This window comes from Pteropus medius, unplaced genomic scaffold (assembly GCF_902729225.1).
Source record: "Pteropus medius unplaced genomic scaffold, Ma_sr-lr_union100, whole genome shotgun sequence".
NCBI lineage: Eukaryota > Metazoa > Chordata > Mammalia > Chiroptera > Pteropodidae > Pteropus > Pteropus medius.
Window position 1 is genome coordinate 60,572 of NW_024351546.1, and position 17,870 is coordinate 78,441.

Here is a 17,870-nt window from a genome sequence, read left to right on the forward strand (position 1 = left end):
CAGTGACTTAGGCCAGAAGTCATGTTGGATGAATTTTAAGGCAGGCAGTAACCCCAGATTCAGGCCAGTGGAGCCAGGAGAATAGGAAAGTGAGATAAATTGCAAAGACCCAGGACCCAAGCTGACGCAGAGCTGCCAGTGGGGCCAGGCAGCGAAGGGATTACAGATGCAAGTGGCCTCAGCAGTGAGAGTGGAGCTGGAACCAGAGCCCTGTCAGCTCTGCTTCCCAGGGTAAGGGCTTTGGACAAGAGGGAAGGTGGGCCTTTGGGCATCTTCATTTGTTGGCTTCTCCTGTAGGGAGACCCCCATTACTATCTAGCTCTGCGCTGTTCCTCCTCCCTTTGATCTCCTTTCCTAGCACCTCTTTGTGCCCATTGGCTGTGAAGGTCGCCTTTCTAGCCAGTAAGTGTTTTCTGCTGATTGCTCAACAGGCCCACTGCTCATGCTGGGGTCCCCCCAATGCCTTATGAGTTTACACCATTCTGTGCATTTAACTGAGCTGGTGGTACTAGACACCTTTAGTAGCTCTCTCCAAAGCCATTGTGGCATATTTTATTTACTTTTTATCTGCTTTATTTTTAAACTTAACTATAATACTTAAATATTTATATGCTGGACCTGTCTACTTCTAAAAATGGTTTCGAAGCTAAGTTTAAGATAACACATGTCAGCATGTAATCCTTTAACAGCCATATTCCAGTGTTTTATCTTTAGAGATAAGTCTTTACAAAAGGTTTTCTTATTTTTCCTCATGGGTCTTCATGTCTGAATTCGACTGGCATCCCTTGGCCACCGTGTGTTCTGAACACTCACCCTGCTGTATGCACATGAGTCCAGCCTCCAAATAATTTAAAACACTCAATTTTTAAGATATATAGAACCCTATAATGCATTCATCCAAAAATCAAGGAAATGACTTTCATATTTGCAATTTGGAATCATCTGCTCCTCTGTTTGTTGAATTAGCAGTTATTAACTGACAAATTTAACTTTAAATGGATAGTTTTTGTTTGCTAATTATATCTGAATAAAGTTGATTTTTTTAAAAAAGAAAGTTCTAGCCAAAACATTAGGTATAATATCTTGTTTAGCCCAACTAAAGAGGCAGAATTTAAATGAGAAACATTAAAGGAGCTCCATGTCACTCTGGGATTGGTCTGTTTTCAGATCAGCCTTTAAAGAGTATGGCTACTCCTAGTTGTATAGTTTTATATATTTATGTACGGATTCATCGTTGTACCTTTTTTAAAACATGTTTTTCTCTTAGAAACTCCCACCTTGACCCATGAAACCTTCAAAGCACTGCAGCCGGGTCTTTCTGCTTATGCTGATGATGTTGAAAAGGTAACCATTTTCCTTCATGTCTATTTGTTCATCACATTTGTTATCTAACTGTGTGATTTGTTAAAGCCAGCTTTCTTTCCCTTGAGTACAGTTGGCCATTTTCACAGAAGAGCATTTTTTGATAGTGCTGACCTAGGATATTTCGTACTGTTTAACATGATCAGGAAATGGGGAAACCGGTACAGCACATAAGTATCCCCAGGCCCCTACTCCCTCACACATACACCCTGTCCAACCAGGCCCTTCCCCCAACCAGTAAACATGCCACCAGAATTCTTGATGCATTTCAAAAGCACAAATGCTACAAACTTACAAAAAGCATTATTTGAAAGTTTCATTTTTTTTATTGTTTCAGTTACTCTGCAGATGACAAACCTTGACTAAAACAAAAAATCAAAGTAGAAAATGTGTTATGCAAAATTCACAAAACCAAATAAGTATAAAAGAAATTAAACTGTCAAATGATGATTTTTGTAAGTTTATATCATTTGTACTTTTGAAGTCCTGAAAGCTTACAACTGCACCAATCCAGGATACTGTATTTCCTCTAAGGCTCTCATAAAGCTAGTCACTAATATAATTAGCTATAAGTTCCTTTTGGTTCAAACGTGTCTTAAATTAAAAACTAACACATGGTTCTTGCCCACAGATGCATCCTGATCTCAGACAGTGAAGTCATATCCTTGTTTTCCTGTAGTTTGGTTAAAAAAACAAAATCAAAATTAGTGATTCTAGAGTGGCCGTAGTTTAAACCTGATTAAATTAGATGTCTTTAGAATGAGCTCTAGGTTTTTTAAAATCGTACTTACTTGCTTCAGAAGGCAGCACACATTCAAGTGGGATAAATTTCAGTGTCCTTAGTTATTTACCTTCAGGAGCAAGTTTGCATGTTTATGAACAAATGCATCTAAATTTTTCTTCTGGCTTTTTTCTTTTACACACAATGGAATACTATGCACATTTTTATTCACTTTGCTTTTGTCGCTAAACAGTATCACTTGGAGATCAAGTACTATCAGGATGTGAAGAGCTTCTTTGATTTTTCTGGCTGGATGGTATTGTAGTTAAGCATGCATATTGAATTTATAGAACCAGTCCCCCTCCTGAAGTACATTTAGGTAATGGCCAATCTTTTCCTCTTAATAGTATAAGAAAGGGTGTAGTACGTCACCTTATGTGCACTTCATTACCCACGTGTGCAAGGACAGTTCTCCAATGAATTCTTAGACTGGGATTTCTGAGTACAAAGAATGTATGTTTTCCCCTTGCACAGACATTGCCAAATTGCCCCCATCACATTGTACCTGTTGACACACCCAGTGATACTTAAGTCTTTACCCATCCCAGCAGACAGGGCCTTATCCAATTTTTGGTTCTTAAGCATTTCCGAAGGTGAAAATGATTCCTTGATGTAGTTATTCATGGGGTTTTAGCACCATGAGGGACCCCAGTATGCACTCAGTGTGTCCAGGGTAGTTGCGAATCATCTGAGGTCATGAGGGTTTTGGTGGCCAAGCTTGTGGAACAGCAGGAGCCTCTCCCATGTGCTCTTGTTCCACTGCCAAAGACATTTCTCTGTGCTTACTTGGTCCTTGTGCCCAAAACACCTGCCAGTACCACTGGAGTTGCTATTTTCTAGCAATTTGAAAAATTAGGTAAAAACATTTATAAATTATTAAAACCAAAAGTGTGGGGAGAGTATCTTTGACTTTGTATGCCAAGCTTTGACAGGTCCTATTTTACTGTGTGTTCACAGAGCACTCCAGGTATTCAGGAATTACTGGACGTTGCTAAACAAGACATTCCTTTTGACTTCTGGAAAGCCACCCCCTTGGTCCTCAAGGCCACAGCCGGCTTACGTCTGTTACCAGGAGAAAAAGCTCAGAATTTGCTACAAAAGGTGATCTTATCCATCTCCTGCTTGGGGGTGGCTTATAGTAATGGAAAATGCTCATATTCAGCCACGTTCAAGCAGTCAGGATGCTAGGTATATGGGTCCTGAAGAGGAAAACATTAAAGTATTAATAGCTCACCTTTAGGTGGAGGGATTGTGGAAGAATTATAATTTTCTTCCTCATGACATTTAAAGCCATTTATGTTTTCTAGAATGACTCTTTTTATAATAAGAACAACTTTGTTTTAAAAATAACATTGTGCTTTTGAAGGGCTTCCGTCCATCCAAGGACTTTGAATGTGCCAGAGGGCTGTTGGGAACTGAGTTCCTGACCTTCAGCTCAAGCTTGCTTGTTCTCGAAAAACTGCTAGTCCTGCTCTTGGTTTGATACCCAGGTGAAACTACTGAAGAGGCCCCCGAGGACTGGCTCTCATGGGGCCAGGGTGTGTCTCCAGGCCCTGTACTGCCCCTAGGGAGGGGCTGCAAGAACCCATCTTTAACAGGTGCTTGGAGGGTTACTTTTCATCGGGCAAGCCAAGGAAACTTATAAGCAAAATGGTCCTCCTAACCTTCTCTACTGTTTTAAAGTAGCTGGTAAATGATAAATTATTGCACATCTATCAAGGTCCCTTAAAAAAATTAGCTCTATACACTCAAATCGGATTGTGGGACACAAGTGCAGTTGGGGTGTGCAAATGTACTAAAGTTCCTTGTATCAATACTTGCTTTCAAAAATGGAGAAAAATATATACCCAAACGGAGCTGCTCACTCCCTTCACTTCCCCTCTGCTTGATCATTTCCTGGGAGCAGTGCCCACCAGGCCTTGCCGTAGTCCCACGTCTGAGCTCTGCCTTATAAGCCTTCTGTTCTCTTCATCTTTCATCCTAAAGCAGGGCAGCATTTGTGGGCCCAGCAGAGTCAGTGTACCCCAGAGCTTTTCCAGTCCAGAGTGGCTTAACATGGGGCTCTCCAGGGCAGCATCTACCTCAGCTACCCCAGGGAGTAGATTAACATGATGAAAAGCGCTTGCAGAGGATTAGAAAGCTAAAAACAAAACCAGAACTGTTATACTTTGCAGCACCAGTGGACGCCTCTGTTGTTGTTTGACCTGCTGAAAGCACAGCCTGACTGGGAACTATGAGTTTAGATTCTAAAGGATAAAGACATGTCTCTCTTTACATTTAGGTGAAAGAAGTGTTTAAGGCATCACCTTTCCTTGTAGGGGATGACTGCGTTTCCATCATGAACGGAACAGACGAAGGTAGAGTTCCCAGAAACGCTCTGTGTGGGAAGGCTGTCCCAGCGAGACGGGCTGTGCGCAGGGCTGCGGGAGCACGCTGAGCGCTCTCCCTATTAGATGCGCGGGTGAACAGGGCTGAATGAATTCCAGTTCACAGTATAACTATCTCACAGGGTCTTCTCGGAGCCCATATTAGATTCTCATCTTGACCCACTCCCAACTTGACACTGATGAAGTTTCTGAAAATAATCATTCTTTTAGTTTTAAGGATATTTAGAATCTGCAGCTGCTACCATGTTTAGAGTGTTGTCGTTGCATTGTCATTCCTGAGACACTTAATATGGTTCCTCATTGGCCTCTGAATTTTAAGTATGATCTTAAGGGTTGGTTTGTATGTAGGGAAGGGAGGGGAACATTTGGTTCTTCTGGTCTCTTCCAAAAGAGGAAGTTCATGATAAAGAAGAGATATGACATTTGGCAGAGTATTCTAGTTTTTTAGTATGGTATCTTCTAGAACAATCTGCCAGAAGCCACTGGATGACGTTACGAATAAATCTTTCTGTAGCTGATCTGAAGGCTGGGAATAGTGAGAAGTGGTCACTTTGTGCTCCTGAAACCTGAAAGTAGTCATCTGTGTCCTGTATGTTTACTACATCTGAAGTGATTCAGATGCTGTTTTGTGACTCTCTCGTAGGCATTTCAGCCTGGATCACGGTCAACTTCCTAATAGGTATGTTCACGTCATCATGAAGGCAAACAATTAAGATACCATTCTTGTGAGCAGGAGCCTCATTTTTACTCTTTAAAATACCCCCTTGGGGTTTTGCAGTGTTCTGGCCCAAAGTAGGGTGTTGGAATGGGTGGGTATGTCCACCGGGCTTGTCAGGGTGAGCACTGAGCTCGTAGCTATAAGGTGCTAGGAAAGGGGTACTTCTCTCCAGTCCTGGAGTGGTTTCTACCAGCACAGCTCCCACCCTTCTCCCGCAGCAACAACCATCAGTGCCCTTGTCTTCTCATTTCTGAAAGAAATAAAACTAATCATGTCTTCAACTATTAAATATGATATGAATGCTAACCACCTTATAATTGAATTCCTCTGCTGTAGGTAGAACAGAGAGAAAAAACATCTGTTCTTGGAAATAGCAACAAGAAATAATTTTTCTTAGATTAACTCAGTGCATGTGGATTTTTGCCCTTGTAACGATGGTAAAGACCAGTGTGGCTGACACAAGTATGAAAAAGAAAGTTTTCTGGCAGAATTTGCTCCTTAGAGAATGGAGAGCCATGTTAGGTAACAACAGATCAGGAGCCTGAACCTCAGGAGAGCTGAGGTGGGGGAAGGCGTGCCTAGGGCATGAAAGAATATCAGAGAAGTCAGAGTCCCTGAGCAGTAGATATGGCAAGCCCAGTATCTCTGCTATAGGTCAGTGTTGTCTTCTTATTGTTCAAATTAAAGCTACAGCCAGTGGAACCATTGTCCATGTCCCTTAAACATACAGTATGTCTTTACATGGAGAGTTTTAAATAGCTATAGCTATTTCTCTATCTTGTTGTTTCCACTGAAGGGCCTGGCTTCTAACCTCTCCTTACTTTTTCTGCTGTTCTCATCTGTTTACTAACATGACAGTGCTGTGTTGGTTTTTACTTCCTGTGCTCCAGGCAGTTTGAAAACCGCGGGAAGCAGCAGTGTGGGCATGCTGGATTTGGGCGGAGGGTCCACTCAGATCACTTTCCTTCCAAGAGTTCAGGTAACCAACTCCACCCTCCAAGGCCTGTGGGAAGGCTGGTAGACCTGGTAACTCTGGGCCCTTACCGTCAGTTCTTCTCCTGAGGGCCAGACCCACTCACAGTTTAATGCTTCTTAGTTTAATTTTTAACTCTTCCTGGGGGAAAAAAAATAGAAATTTGGTCTTCAGTGGAATGATAAATTAGATACTACCTGGAGCCATTTGGGCCAGGGAATGTGAAGTAGGCCCTTTCCTCCCCTCCCTTGACAGTACCTCACCTACCATTTTATTTTATTTTTTTTTTTAGTTTTAAATGGAAGAGCACTTAAGAAAATTTACTCGTAATTGTCTTGGTTGGGCCATATTTGTCTATATAGGTAAATGTTACTCATAAGGAAGAGAAACTTGGTTTCTTTCATTTTGGACGTTTTATTTTTTTTCTTGCTCTAATGAAAAGCTAAATGTGACTTAATGAAAAGCTAATTTAATTGAATACATCTGTGAATATCCCTGTTCTTTCAAATGAATTGAGGGAATGGAGGATAGTTTTCCAGAAAGACCAGCAAGAAAGGTAGTAACCCTCATGTTCTTCCCCAGGGCACCCTTCAGACCTCCCCACCTGGCTACCTGACGTCACTGCAGATTTTTAATAGGACCTACAAGCTCTATTCTTACAGGTGTGTCTTCGGGAATGAGGGTGAAGAGATTGACCATCTGGGCACATAGCTCAGCTAGGGCTACTCGGCCTCCTCCTTGCTACTGACTCCTGCCTTGTGTGGTGACTGGAGCATTCGGTCACAGACACACTAGATCCCAGAAACCCCTGTTGTGGACTCACCTGGAGACTTCTTTCCACTGTTCCTTCCTCCTCTTCCCTTCTTTCTCCCTTTTCAGTTTTCCTACAGTAAAATTACATTTCTTCTTTTGTTCTTATTCTTTTCTGTTTTGGGGGAAGTTTTTGAAAAAGTGGGGAAGAGCCCATGGATTGTGCAGGAATTTTCCAGGCCATTTTTTTGCCACGCGGCACCTTCAGTAAATTCTTACTGTGCAGCACACGTGCGCCATTAAGATCAGTGGTGCATTCACCGGTGTTCACAGCTCCTATGCAAGCTCCCGTCAAATAATAGGCCTTCATTTGTTGAACTAATTAGCTGAATGCCCTAACCTCCCCAGAAGGAGCTTCTAGAAGCAGAAAAGCCTGCTGCTTTGCCACAAGTTTCCTCCCTTCCTTTCTCATTTTAGATCCAGGCCAGGTGAATGTACTGAAATCAGAGCTGAGGACGGCAGCTAGCACTTCCTATGGCAGGCCAGCCCCTCACCCAGGCTCTCTTTCCACAGCTACCTGGGGCTCGGATTGATGTCAGCGCGGCTGGCGATTCTCGGTGGTGTAGAGGGGAAACCTGGTGAGTGGAATGCAGTGCTGAGAGCCCTCCTTGCTCAGCAGGCATGAGGAGTCCCTTCAGGTGAGGTGCCCCTTCTCTCTGTGCCTCCATCGTCACAGCAGCTTGCTGGCCCCTGGCCTGCCCTCCCTGCCAGCATGACTCAGGGAGCCCAGGAGGGACGTGTGTGGAAGAATGTGCTCTGGATCTTGTTGGTGGCACCCAGGTGGGGACACAGGCTAATGTGTTTTACCTGTGTACATTATAAGTTATTTTTTTAAAAGAGATACTAGTGAAGTCATTTCTGATACACCAAGCTGGGGGATTTTAGGAACCCGAATAACTGTGTACAGTCATCACCTACATTTGGAGTCTGCTTGTTTTCAAGGATTTGAAGAGAACCTTAATCTTTAATATAGTGCAAGAAGAGGCCACAAGGAGGTGATTCTGAGTTATTGCCATGGGGCTGGGGAACCTGTTCTCTCATTCACAGTGATTCTAGCCTTGTCAGAATGTCCTTCCATCTTCTCTTGCTCTAACATAAAACAGGGGCTTGGCCTTTTCTCCAGACTTAGTGTTGGACTGTAGACGAAGCTTATGTCTGGTCAGGTTATTAAAAGTCTCATTTACTCCCAGGCCTTTTCTGCTCTTTACTGATGGACCTGGCTAAAGAGAAGCCTCCCATTGACCAGCAGTGCACCTGAATTTTTAGGAGATCTTAGAGGAACACTGTGTCCTGATTCAGGTGTCAGGGGACACTACTCTGAGGCTGGTATCTCCCTATCTATCCTAATGACATCAGCTAGGGCCCCAAAGGCTTTGACTCATGACTCCCATCCAGACGTGAGCATGTGAGCCCACACACATTTCCCTCAATCCTGCCTCTCCCTGCCCCTTCTTCCTGGCCTTTTCCCTAGAAGCCTAGTACTTCTACCCACTTCTTCCAAGATCCTGATTGTTCTGACAGTGTAGGAATATTCAACTGAAATTTTTGTTTTTCATGTATATCCTATTTCTGTTCATTTCTTTCAAATTCTGGTGTTTAACCTCAATAATATCCCTTCTGCTGCAAACCAAAAATACATCCATGTCTCAGAATCACCTGTAATTTTCACTCTGGAGCCAGAAAACACTTATTTAGCCAACAAGAAGAAGGCAAGCACCTGTTTGCCTATCTGTGGCAGGCCTCACAGTCCTGTCAGCTTCTGTGCCCTCTCCTCTCAGCAGAGTAGCTGGAGGGCCACTGGTATTCTTGTCAGGCCACACAAGTGCCCGATTGAGACACCAAGAGGACAAGTTGTGGCACGGCAGATCACCCACCAAACTGAGTGGTTGCAAACAGCAATCATTTTATTGTATCTCATGATTCTGTAGGCTTTAGTTGGGTGGTATACTAGGATCTCTAAATGTGGTAGCATTTAGGGTGTTGGGCTATACGTCTGCACCTCGGCACTCCACATGACTTCTTCCCCAGTGGAGCAGCCTGCACTTTTCCCTGGCAGCTCAGAGGAAGAAAGATTGCCTGAAGTCATAGGACTTCATGTCCTGCACATTCCATTAGTGAAAGCAGCAGGCCCAGGCCAGAATCTAGAGCAGGGGACAGGGACCCACTTTTTGGTGGGAGACCAGCACACGCACCCTGAAGGGGTGGTATTGTTGGGCCAGCCTTGAAGGCCAAACACCTCATTTTCTTTACTAAGTATGGGGCCCCAGCTTTTGTGGAGCAGCACAGATTTGTGGCATGGTGGCACTTGGTAGCATCATCCTGACCCAGACTCACTAGCCTATAAATCGGAGATTGATGGCTCTCCTATTAGGGTCCTTGTTACAATTCACTGAGCAGCACTTGGCCCTGAAGCCCCTTAGTGAAAGAACTGGGAGTGGCCATGCTTCCAGAGCAGATGAGGCTCTGCTGCAGCCTCAGTGATAAAGGCTTTACCTCCTGCAGCTGACCTAGACTGCTTCCATGAGTTGGATCCCACCTGGCAAAAAGGAATTGTGTTCCCTTAACCATCCAGTGCCTTTAGTACTAGCCTAAAATGCTCTGTGCTATAGACCTCCCCTCAGTGGAATCGTGTGTCTCAGCTACATGCAATGCCCTAGTCTTACAGTGACATTGTGCTTTGCTTTTTTATCTTTTTATTTCAGCAGAGGATGGAAAGGAGTTGGTCAGCCCTTGTTTGTCTCCGAGTTTCAAAGGAGAGTGGGAACATGCCGAAATAACATACAGAATTTCAGGACAGAAAGCAGGTATGGTAGATTTATCCTCCATCAGTGGTTTATAAGGGTTAACAGTGGCAGCCTGCCCTTTACAAGGACCTCTGAAAATCAGGGAGACTGTCACCAAACCTCTTTTACAGGCCTATACTTGTCCATGAAATGGAGGTTCTCTGTAAACTTCATCAGGGCAGAGGTACCCTTGCTAGCCTGCTGGTATCCTTCAGTTCACACAAGGTCTCTGCATAAGGCTTCCTTGTCTGGTAATGAATACTTTCTTCCAAAGGGCCAGTTTTCTCAGCAAGTCCCCAGTGAGGAAGGATCTGAACATCCCAAGGCTCTAAGATAATTAGCAAGCCCGTTTCTGAACAAATGGAGAAATGGCTTCTACTTCTCCTTCCTTCTGCCCATCACCCCATGCTGCCTTCAGGAGGAGAGGCTACTCCAGACTCCAGAGCCCCTGAAGCCTTGTGAAAGGGTCTCACCAGCCTGGCCCTTATCACCCCACGTGATCTTTGTTGCTCTGTGCACTTTTATGTCTTCTAAAAGAAATACACGTTGTTCCCAGGATTGACATGTGGGCATGAGGTTTGTCTGCCTTTGGTGACAGAGCTGTTTCTAGTCATACTTCTGATACCAAATATGTGGATTTTTCACACCAACCAGTTCCTCAAACAATTGATTAAGTTATTAGCCATGGGTGATTCAATGACTAATCCCTCACCCCTCCCTGGAGGTTGAGTATGAGTAGTTCCAACCCTCTTATCAGATGGTTGGTTCTTCTAACAACCAGCCCCGACCCATAGCCATCTACGGACCCACCAAAAGTCACCTCATTAGCATAAACTCGTGTCTGCTTGAAAGGGGCTTATTATGAGTAATAGGAGATGCACCTCTCACCCCTATTACTCAAGATCTTACAAGGGATTTAGAAGTTCTGTGTCAGAAACAAGGAGCAAAGACCGAATCTGTTTCATATTATTCAGTGACCATGTAGGTCACTCTGACTCAGCCACTTGAAAACATACGGTGCATCAGGCCCTGTTACAGCCACTGAGCACATAGCAGTGTACAGTGCAGAAAAGATCTGTGCCCAGGTGGAGTGAGAGAAGTCAGGCAGTAAAACACTTGAGAAACTGCTTTGAAAGAAAATAAAATGGAAGGGGAGGAAATGGAAAGGGAGATTGCAGTTTTAGATAAGAACCAGGGAAAGCCTCATGAGGTGATATTTAAGATAAGATATGAAGAGATGCAGAATGAGCCACAGAGATCTAAAGCAGCAGTTCTCTAAGCTTTGGGAGCAGCATATGCAAAGGCCTTGAAGTAGCCACTGTGTTTAAGGAACAAGGAGGAGGTAGTGTGGCTGATCAAACAGAACAGTAGAGGGAAATGAGGTCCAAAGGGCAAGGGCATGGCTCTGTGAGCCACAGAGAGAACTGGATGGGGCTGCCCTTGCATGGTGGAACAGGTTTGGGGGAAGGAAAATGGGAACCTGGGTCCAGGCATGGGCTATAGGACATCCATATCCCTTAATTCTGGGGCCTGTGTTCTTCCAAGCAGGGAGTTAATGGCCAACCCTATGAGCTTGGCAAGCTGCCTGTTAGGCCTCAGTTTCCTCATCTGTGACATAAGGAGAGTGCAGGCCACACCTCCAATGTGGCTGATGAGATGGAGTAAGATGCCACATGTTCAGAGCTCAGCACAGGGCTGACAGAGGGTGAATGTGGGGTAAACAGCACAGACATGAGCCCATTGGACTGTGTCAGAACAGCTGCACAGGGCCCATCTGGAAGCTGTTGTCCTTCAGAGTTGGGGGCCATGCTCTCCAGCCACGTTCATTCTCAGCGTTTCTTTCCCTTGATGTGTGTCAGCAGTGCTATGGCTCCTGAAAGGTGCTATTGATATGTGTGGTACTGGTGAGCACCTGACTTGGTGTGGGGTCTACACAGGTTCTGGTCCTGCCTCACTCTCCATGTCAGGGTCTCAAGTCACTGGGGAAGGACCCCAAGGGCTGTGTGGCCTGGGTGCTTGGAGCCCACTAATCACTGGCCCCGCTTTTGCTTTGCCCAGCAGTGAACCTCCACCAGCTGTGTGCCAGCAGAGTGTCGGAAATCCTTCAAAACAAAGTGCACAGAACGGAAGAAGTGAAGGATGTGGATTTTTATGCTTTTTCCTACTATTATGACCTTGCAGCAAATGTTGGCTTTATAGGTAAGGGTGGGCTGGGCTAGGAACTTGGGTGTGGACCCCTGGGCAGAGAGCCTGTGTCAGGGAGCAGCTCTGCTGTCAGTCACCTCAGGGCAAGAGAAGTGGACTGACTATGGAGGGCAGATGTCTTGTCATCAAATAGGAAGTAATAAGCCCCCTTTTTAATAAATCAGTTCTTTGAGACCCTTAGCAAAGTTTATATTGTTGGTATAGGAGCAGTCATTCACTGTTGATTCTGTCTTCTGCTCTGAGGCAGGAATGACTCAGGTGTGCGACTCAGACCCTCGCCCTCTTGCCTTGGCCCCTGAGTCTCTGGCTGAGGGAGCCATTTGCAATGCAGCCATGTGGCTGTCCCCAGGCTGGCTTGGGGAGAGGTCAGCCCACTCCACTGGTTACCCTCAGAAGCACATGGGGTCTGTGTGACTCCTCCACACCCCCGAGTACGGTCAGGGCAGGAGGTGACATTTGCGTTTTCCAAGGCTGGTGGTGTTCAGACCGAGAGTGGAAACTCTTGAAGGTGTGAAGTCACTTTAGTAGGTCATGACCAGAAATTTTGCTAATGAAATACTTGAGACTACCAGAATGCATTGCCTGTGGTAAAGGTAAGAGCATTAATGTAAATAAAAAGATGCCCAGAAGAAACCAATGATGTCAGGTTCTGGCTCCTGGGGACCCAAACCTCCAGCTATGTCTCCTTTCTGAGCTGCCCACTGTCAGGGCCCAGAGTGGAAGGTAGCCAGTGGAGTTGCAGGGGTGGGAAGAGGCAATCTGAGTGGAAGGGGATCTCTCTCACCCCTCACTCAGGCCCGGGTCCCTCTCTCTGGCACATGGTCTCTGGGGTGCCCCCTGAAGCTAAATCTGTGGCTAATGGGCCTGAGGGGCTCCTTCTGGCTCTGTGAAGCGGAAGCAAGGGCATACTCATGTGCAATTCCTGACCATCCTGCTAGCTCTGGATGTTGCAATGCCTAGGGCCCACCAAACCCCAACTTGGCCTGGCAGCCTGCTGGGGGCATTACCTTAATATCCCCTCGTCGATCTGAGACTCTTCATCCTGGCCACAGACTGTCCTTTCCCTAGGGGACCAACATCTTCCCAGGTGGCCTCAGGAGACTGTGAGTGTTCAGAAAAGCTCTTTTAACTCGCTCTGTGGTCACACAGGGCTCTGAAAGAACCACTTGGGTTTGCATTCAGAAATAGAATCCACCCTTAATGGTGACATTTGTTGACTGACTTGGCAAACATCCAAAGTCAAGGAGAAGTCAGGAGATTTCCTTTCAACACATTGAATAACTGCCTCATGCCATACATAAGTGTGCAGGACACCTGGGGACCCTCTTTTGAATGTGGAGGTTTTGGGGGGCATTGAAGAAACCAGTTGCTGTCCTTGAAAATTTGGGACACAGCTCTTGGTGCCTCCCTCTCCAGGAATGGCACAGAAGCCTGGGGCCCCACCTTCCTGGAGAGCCCCATAAAGGTTCTGCCCATTTGTTCTAAGACCTAACAAACCACTCTTCACTTTTTTTTCCAGAATTTTTTCCCTACATTTAGGAAATTGATACCAGAATATCATTGCTGAACTCAGGGCCACAGCTTTAGGAAACATTTCCAGTTTACTTTTTATAACTTAAAATTAAGAGTTTGCTCTGTCTGGGGTCCAGGGATCCTGGTAAGCTTCCTCTGGGAACCCCCTCTAAAGTCCTTGATGAACTGACCACCCCCTTGTAGTCCTGCATGGAACACTTGCCCACCCCAAGCTGTGTCAGTTACCTCAAAAACCATGGTCAGTACACGTGGGACCACTGCCCTACTTATAACCATGCTTGCAGCCAGGCCTTAAATACAGCTTGCTTCTCCAGGCTCCCCAGGGGTCAGCCTGAGGGCCTCAGTGGCATTAAGACTCCTGCAGTTCTGATATAGACTAGACACTTGGTCTTGCTCCACAGATGCAGAGAAGGGAGGCAGCCTAGTCGTCGGAGACTTTGAGATTGCAGCCAAGTATGGTAAGTGGCAACTGTGCTTACCCAGGTGAGAAGGACCAGGGCGTGGGGGCAGGAACACTGTCCCAGCCATAATAGACTGCCGTGGTACTTGTGACTCAGGCAGGCACTGGCACCAGAATTCCTGGGTTTAGTTCCTAATTCTGTCAATCAGATGAGCATTCAGAGGTGTGAGTGTGGAGTTGAGAGTATGCTTAGGGTCACCAGGCTGGACCCAGATCACAGGTTCACCACATCATGTGGCCACAAGCAGTGCAGAGGTAACCTTTGGTGTCCCCAGCTGTAAAGGGTCCTATTTTTAGTCCTTGGGTTATGAGGAATGGACTCCTTTGATTTCATTTTTCCGGATGCCTTTTCACTGTGACTCAGGGAACCCTACAAGTGATTTCCCTTGAAAATATCCCACTAAGTTCACAATTGTCACCCGATCTGAAGAAACCACGGACCCCTGCAAAGCAGAGCCTGGTATGTGAGGGTATATGACATTCCCTTAGGGCGTCAGAGGTGGTTGACCCAGCAGCCCTGGGCCATGCCGCCCTCCTCATCACCTCACACTCAACCCAACCAACCAGGATGTAAAGCGAAGGCTTGTGAATATTCTGTTCTTTGGTTGCTGTTCCCAACTTTAGGTCGAAAGAGTTAACCTTAGTGTGTTTCTCCATAGAATGTCTTTTCTGTGGAGATCCCAAAAATGGCTTTGAGCTTCTCATTTCTGGGTTCTTCTCATGGGTGTTTATGACTCTTCAGTAGGAAAAAGTTCTTAGCAGAATTATGGGAAAGCTGTTGGCGGGTTTGGCCATCCCCCTTCAGAATAAGAGTGGATTGTTCTGGATCAGCTTTGTTGCTGTTTTCATTCCCGAGAAAGCCCAAGTCCATGCCTGGGAAAGGTATCCAGGGTCATGGGTGCAGAGATATGGCCTTCTACTTATGACACTGAAATGGGAGGCCTGGCCTGGTGGAGACTGGGCTGGCCTTGAGGCCCTGCCTCTTAATGTGGTCTTGGCAGGTCGCTGTCCTGCTCTGAGCTTCAGGCTTGTTTAAATTAGCAGAGAAGACCTGGGGCCAGCATAGAGCCTGGCTCAGGGTTGCACCTGGAGTGGGTGGAGTTGGGTCTGCAGGCAACACACCTCCAGGGAGTGAACCACCAGGAACCTGACTGGGAACCAGCTGTCTCACCCCCAGTATGCCGGACAGTGGAGAACCAACCACAGAGCAACCCCTTCATGTGCATGGATCTCACTTATATCAGCTTGCTGCTCCAAAATTTTGGCTTCCCAGAGAACAAAGTGCTGAAGGTAAGGACTCCCCTCTTCAGTGCTCCTGTGCCCTTCATGGCCTGAGGGGCTGGAATGCCACCTCCTGCCTCCCACGTGGTCTCTGGCCTTTCACCCATGTGCATGGTCCTCTCTGCTCCTTCTGTGTCTTTTCCAGCTGACTCGGAAAATCGACAGTGTTGAGACCAGCTGGGCTCTGGGAGCCATTTTTCATTATATCGACTCCCTGAATAGACAGAAGAGTTGGGCCACGTAGTGGCTGAGCTGCCTGCTGTCCTCAACAACAGTGGCTCTGTCTCTGCAAGAACAGACCCTTTGGGATCCTTTGATGTGTTGGGAGGAGGCCACAACTCGAGCTGAGACTACTCCGCTTCCTTGCAGCCTTGCAGACCTGCCCTTGGACGGGCAGAGGCCTGGAACTTGACTCAGACCCAACACCTCATCGTACCTGCCTCAGCTCCAGGTGGAAAATTAACTAGACAGGGAGAGGACACATGCCAAGGCCAGGATGATGCATTCCCATTGTTCCTATCTTTCCCATCTGCAGGGTTGGGCAGCTATGACATGCATCCCTGTGAATAGAGTCTTGTTTTGTGTCCCCACACCTATCTACCCTCTACCTCCTCCCCCTAGGGCAGACCTTCACCTTCTTCCCAAGAGTCGGTGGGGAGGTTGTGCAGGCTGTCCTGGCTACCCTCAGGGTGAGCTGAGTGGGAATCATCATGCCCTCTGGAGTGGTGGGTCGGGCAGGATGCTGTAAACTCTGGACTTGAAGGTGTTCATTCCTCCTTGGGTGTGGACAGGTGAAGTCATCCAAAGGCCTGTTTCCTCAGTCCTTGGATGGCTCAGGGTTAACTGCCGGAATTGAAACTATGAATAGGAGGAGGGGCTGAGGGAAATACCTCTTTATGGCCCTCATGTGCCCCAGCTCTTCAAGAAAGCCTGAATGTGAGTGTGAACTGTAAAATATTTATGGCTGTGCTGCATGAGTGACGTCTGTCGTGCAGTGCTGAGTGCTTGTGTGGCCACTGTGTTCTGAGCCCCAGTGTATGTCTTGCTGCTGTGAGCTGTGTACAGCCGAGCAATATAGGAGACACAACCCCCCTCAGGTCAGCTGGCACCGCAGTTCCCAGAACTGCCCTCTTGGAACTGCTTTCTCATGGCTCTTCCCCCTTTAGCTCCACAGGACACTGACTTGGCCCTCCAGTGTCTATGTTGCAGGATCCATCGAGGGGAGACGTGGGCTGAATGCTGTGCACAGTGTGGTCCCAGGTTCACAGTCATCTGTGGTGAATGTACCAATATGCAGGATAAGCCAACCTCATATGTTTCACTCAAAATAAAGGTTTACAAGGATTATTCCTCCTCTGTGATTCCTTTCAGTGAGCTTAAATGATGTTCGTCCACCCAGCACTGGTGGAAAAGCACCTGAGGTCCCTATTTACTAAAGTTTAAACAAAAAACTGCACAAACGGGGTGATAGGTGGTGGCACAATTAATTCCTGTCAGTATATCAAGACCACAAAACACATGGAGGTCCCCATCAGGCCTTCCTGGCATCCCCTGTGCGTGATTAGCCCTGTAGAGGCCCAGGCTGTTCTAGAGTCAGGGCAGAGCCCCTCCTTCCTGGGAGTCTGTTGAAGCAGAGCTTTCCCTCCTGTCAGACTATGACCACAGCACATGCCAGGTAAGTCTTCACACACATCACCAGTGGCATGGTGGTCTTGAGAGAGTGCCAAGCTCCAGGTTGCAGTGTGTTCAGTGAGGACCTGGCTTTAATATATGGGTCAGTCAGAAAGGGGTTTGCATGTCAGGCAAAGATTGGGCGGACTCCTCACCCCAAGTGCTAGGTGCTCACATGTCTCATGCCTCTCTAGGGACCTGATGGGAGGGAGCACAGCGAGGCTGCAGCAGGATTAAAGCAGGCATAACTACTGAATAATTACATATGGTAGAGGCCTGTGGGGAGAGAAAAGGCTTCTGCAGAAAAAAAGGATTATCTTGCTCCTTACCTCACAGAGCCTTAAATTTCCAGCGGGCAGAGAAACAGGAGAGGGATCCAAATGAAAGCTTTTGATGTTTGAGAAGCTCTGTGCCTGCTAGACACTCAGATATGGAGGCTTCTACCCTTTTCTGAGTGTCATCTGGTCTGAGTTGGGTAATCATTACTACCCCAACTCCAGAAGGCTAGAGGGGGACCACCAGGACACAAACCACTAACACAATGAGCCAGCTCTCCTCTGCCCAGTGGTTTCCCCAGAATGTAGCCCTTAGAGCAAAGATCTAGAGCTCTGTGTATGACTCAAGTTGGGAAAGACAAAATAGGAGAGATGCTTCCCCCAACTGAAAAGCCACATTAGAACTAAAGCTTAGAGGCTTTCGCTTGACAAGGGCACAAAAATTAACTTCTCCCCTGCACCTCACCATCCCTGCTTGAGGTCTCCCCAGCCCCTTCCACAATCTGAATTAACTCTGGAGTCAGGGAGTTAAAGATGTATGAAGAAAAAAGTGAAAATCGACTTGGTCCATTTATAGATTAGTGATCTCACATCTGAAAAAGTGAACTACTGGAGCATTCCCAAAAGGTTG

The 17,870-nt window shown here is 46.5% G+C and overlaps 1 protein-coding gene across 25 annotated transcripts in view; it reads left to right on the forward strand.

The window, feature by feature from the left end:
* ENTPD6 (ectonucleoside triphosphate diphosphohydrolase 6) overlaps positions 1-16,640 on the forward strand; it is a 28,724-nt gene extending 12,084 nt beyond the window's left edge. For 18 of the 25 annotated variants that reach the window (XM_039843513.1, XM_039843514.1, XM_039843525.1 and 15 more), the window contains 13 exons: positions 1,268-1,344; positions 2,337-2,399; positions 3,101-3,244; positions 4,425-4,500; positions 5,174-5,209; positions 6,139-6,227; positions 6,804-6,883; positions 7,545-7,609; positions 9,734-9,835; positions 11,873-12,013; positions 13,954-14,010; positions 15,175-15,302; positions 15,439-16,640. In XM_039843513.1, the coding sequence (XP_039699447.1) occupies positions 1,268-1,344; positions 2,337-2,399; positions 3,101-3,244; positions 4,425-4,500; positions 5,174-5,209; positions 6,139-6,227; positions 6,804-6,883; positions 7,545-7,609; positions 9,734-9,835; positions 11,873-12,013; positions 13,954-14,010; positions 15,175-15,302; positions 15,439-15,537 (1,157 nt within the window). In that variant the 3' untranslated portion in view covers positions 15,538-16,640. The remainder of the gene's footprint in view (positions 1-1,267; positions 1,345-2,336; positions 2,400-3,100; positions 3,245-4,424; positions 4,501-5,173; positions 5,210-6,138; positions 6,228-6,803; positions 6,884-7,544; positions 7,610-9,733; positions 9,836-11,872; positions 12,014-13,953; positions 14,011-15,174; positions 15,303-15,438) is intronic. The other 7 variants (XM_039843515.1, XM_039843519.1, XM_039843516.1 and 4 more) reach the window with 7 other exon arrangements.
* Positions 16,641-17,870: the final 1,230 nt, after the last annotated feature.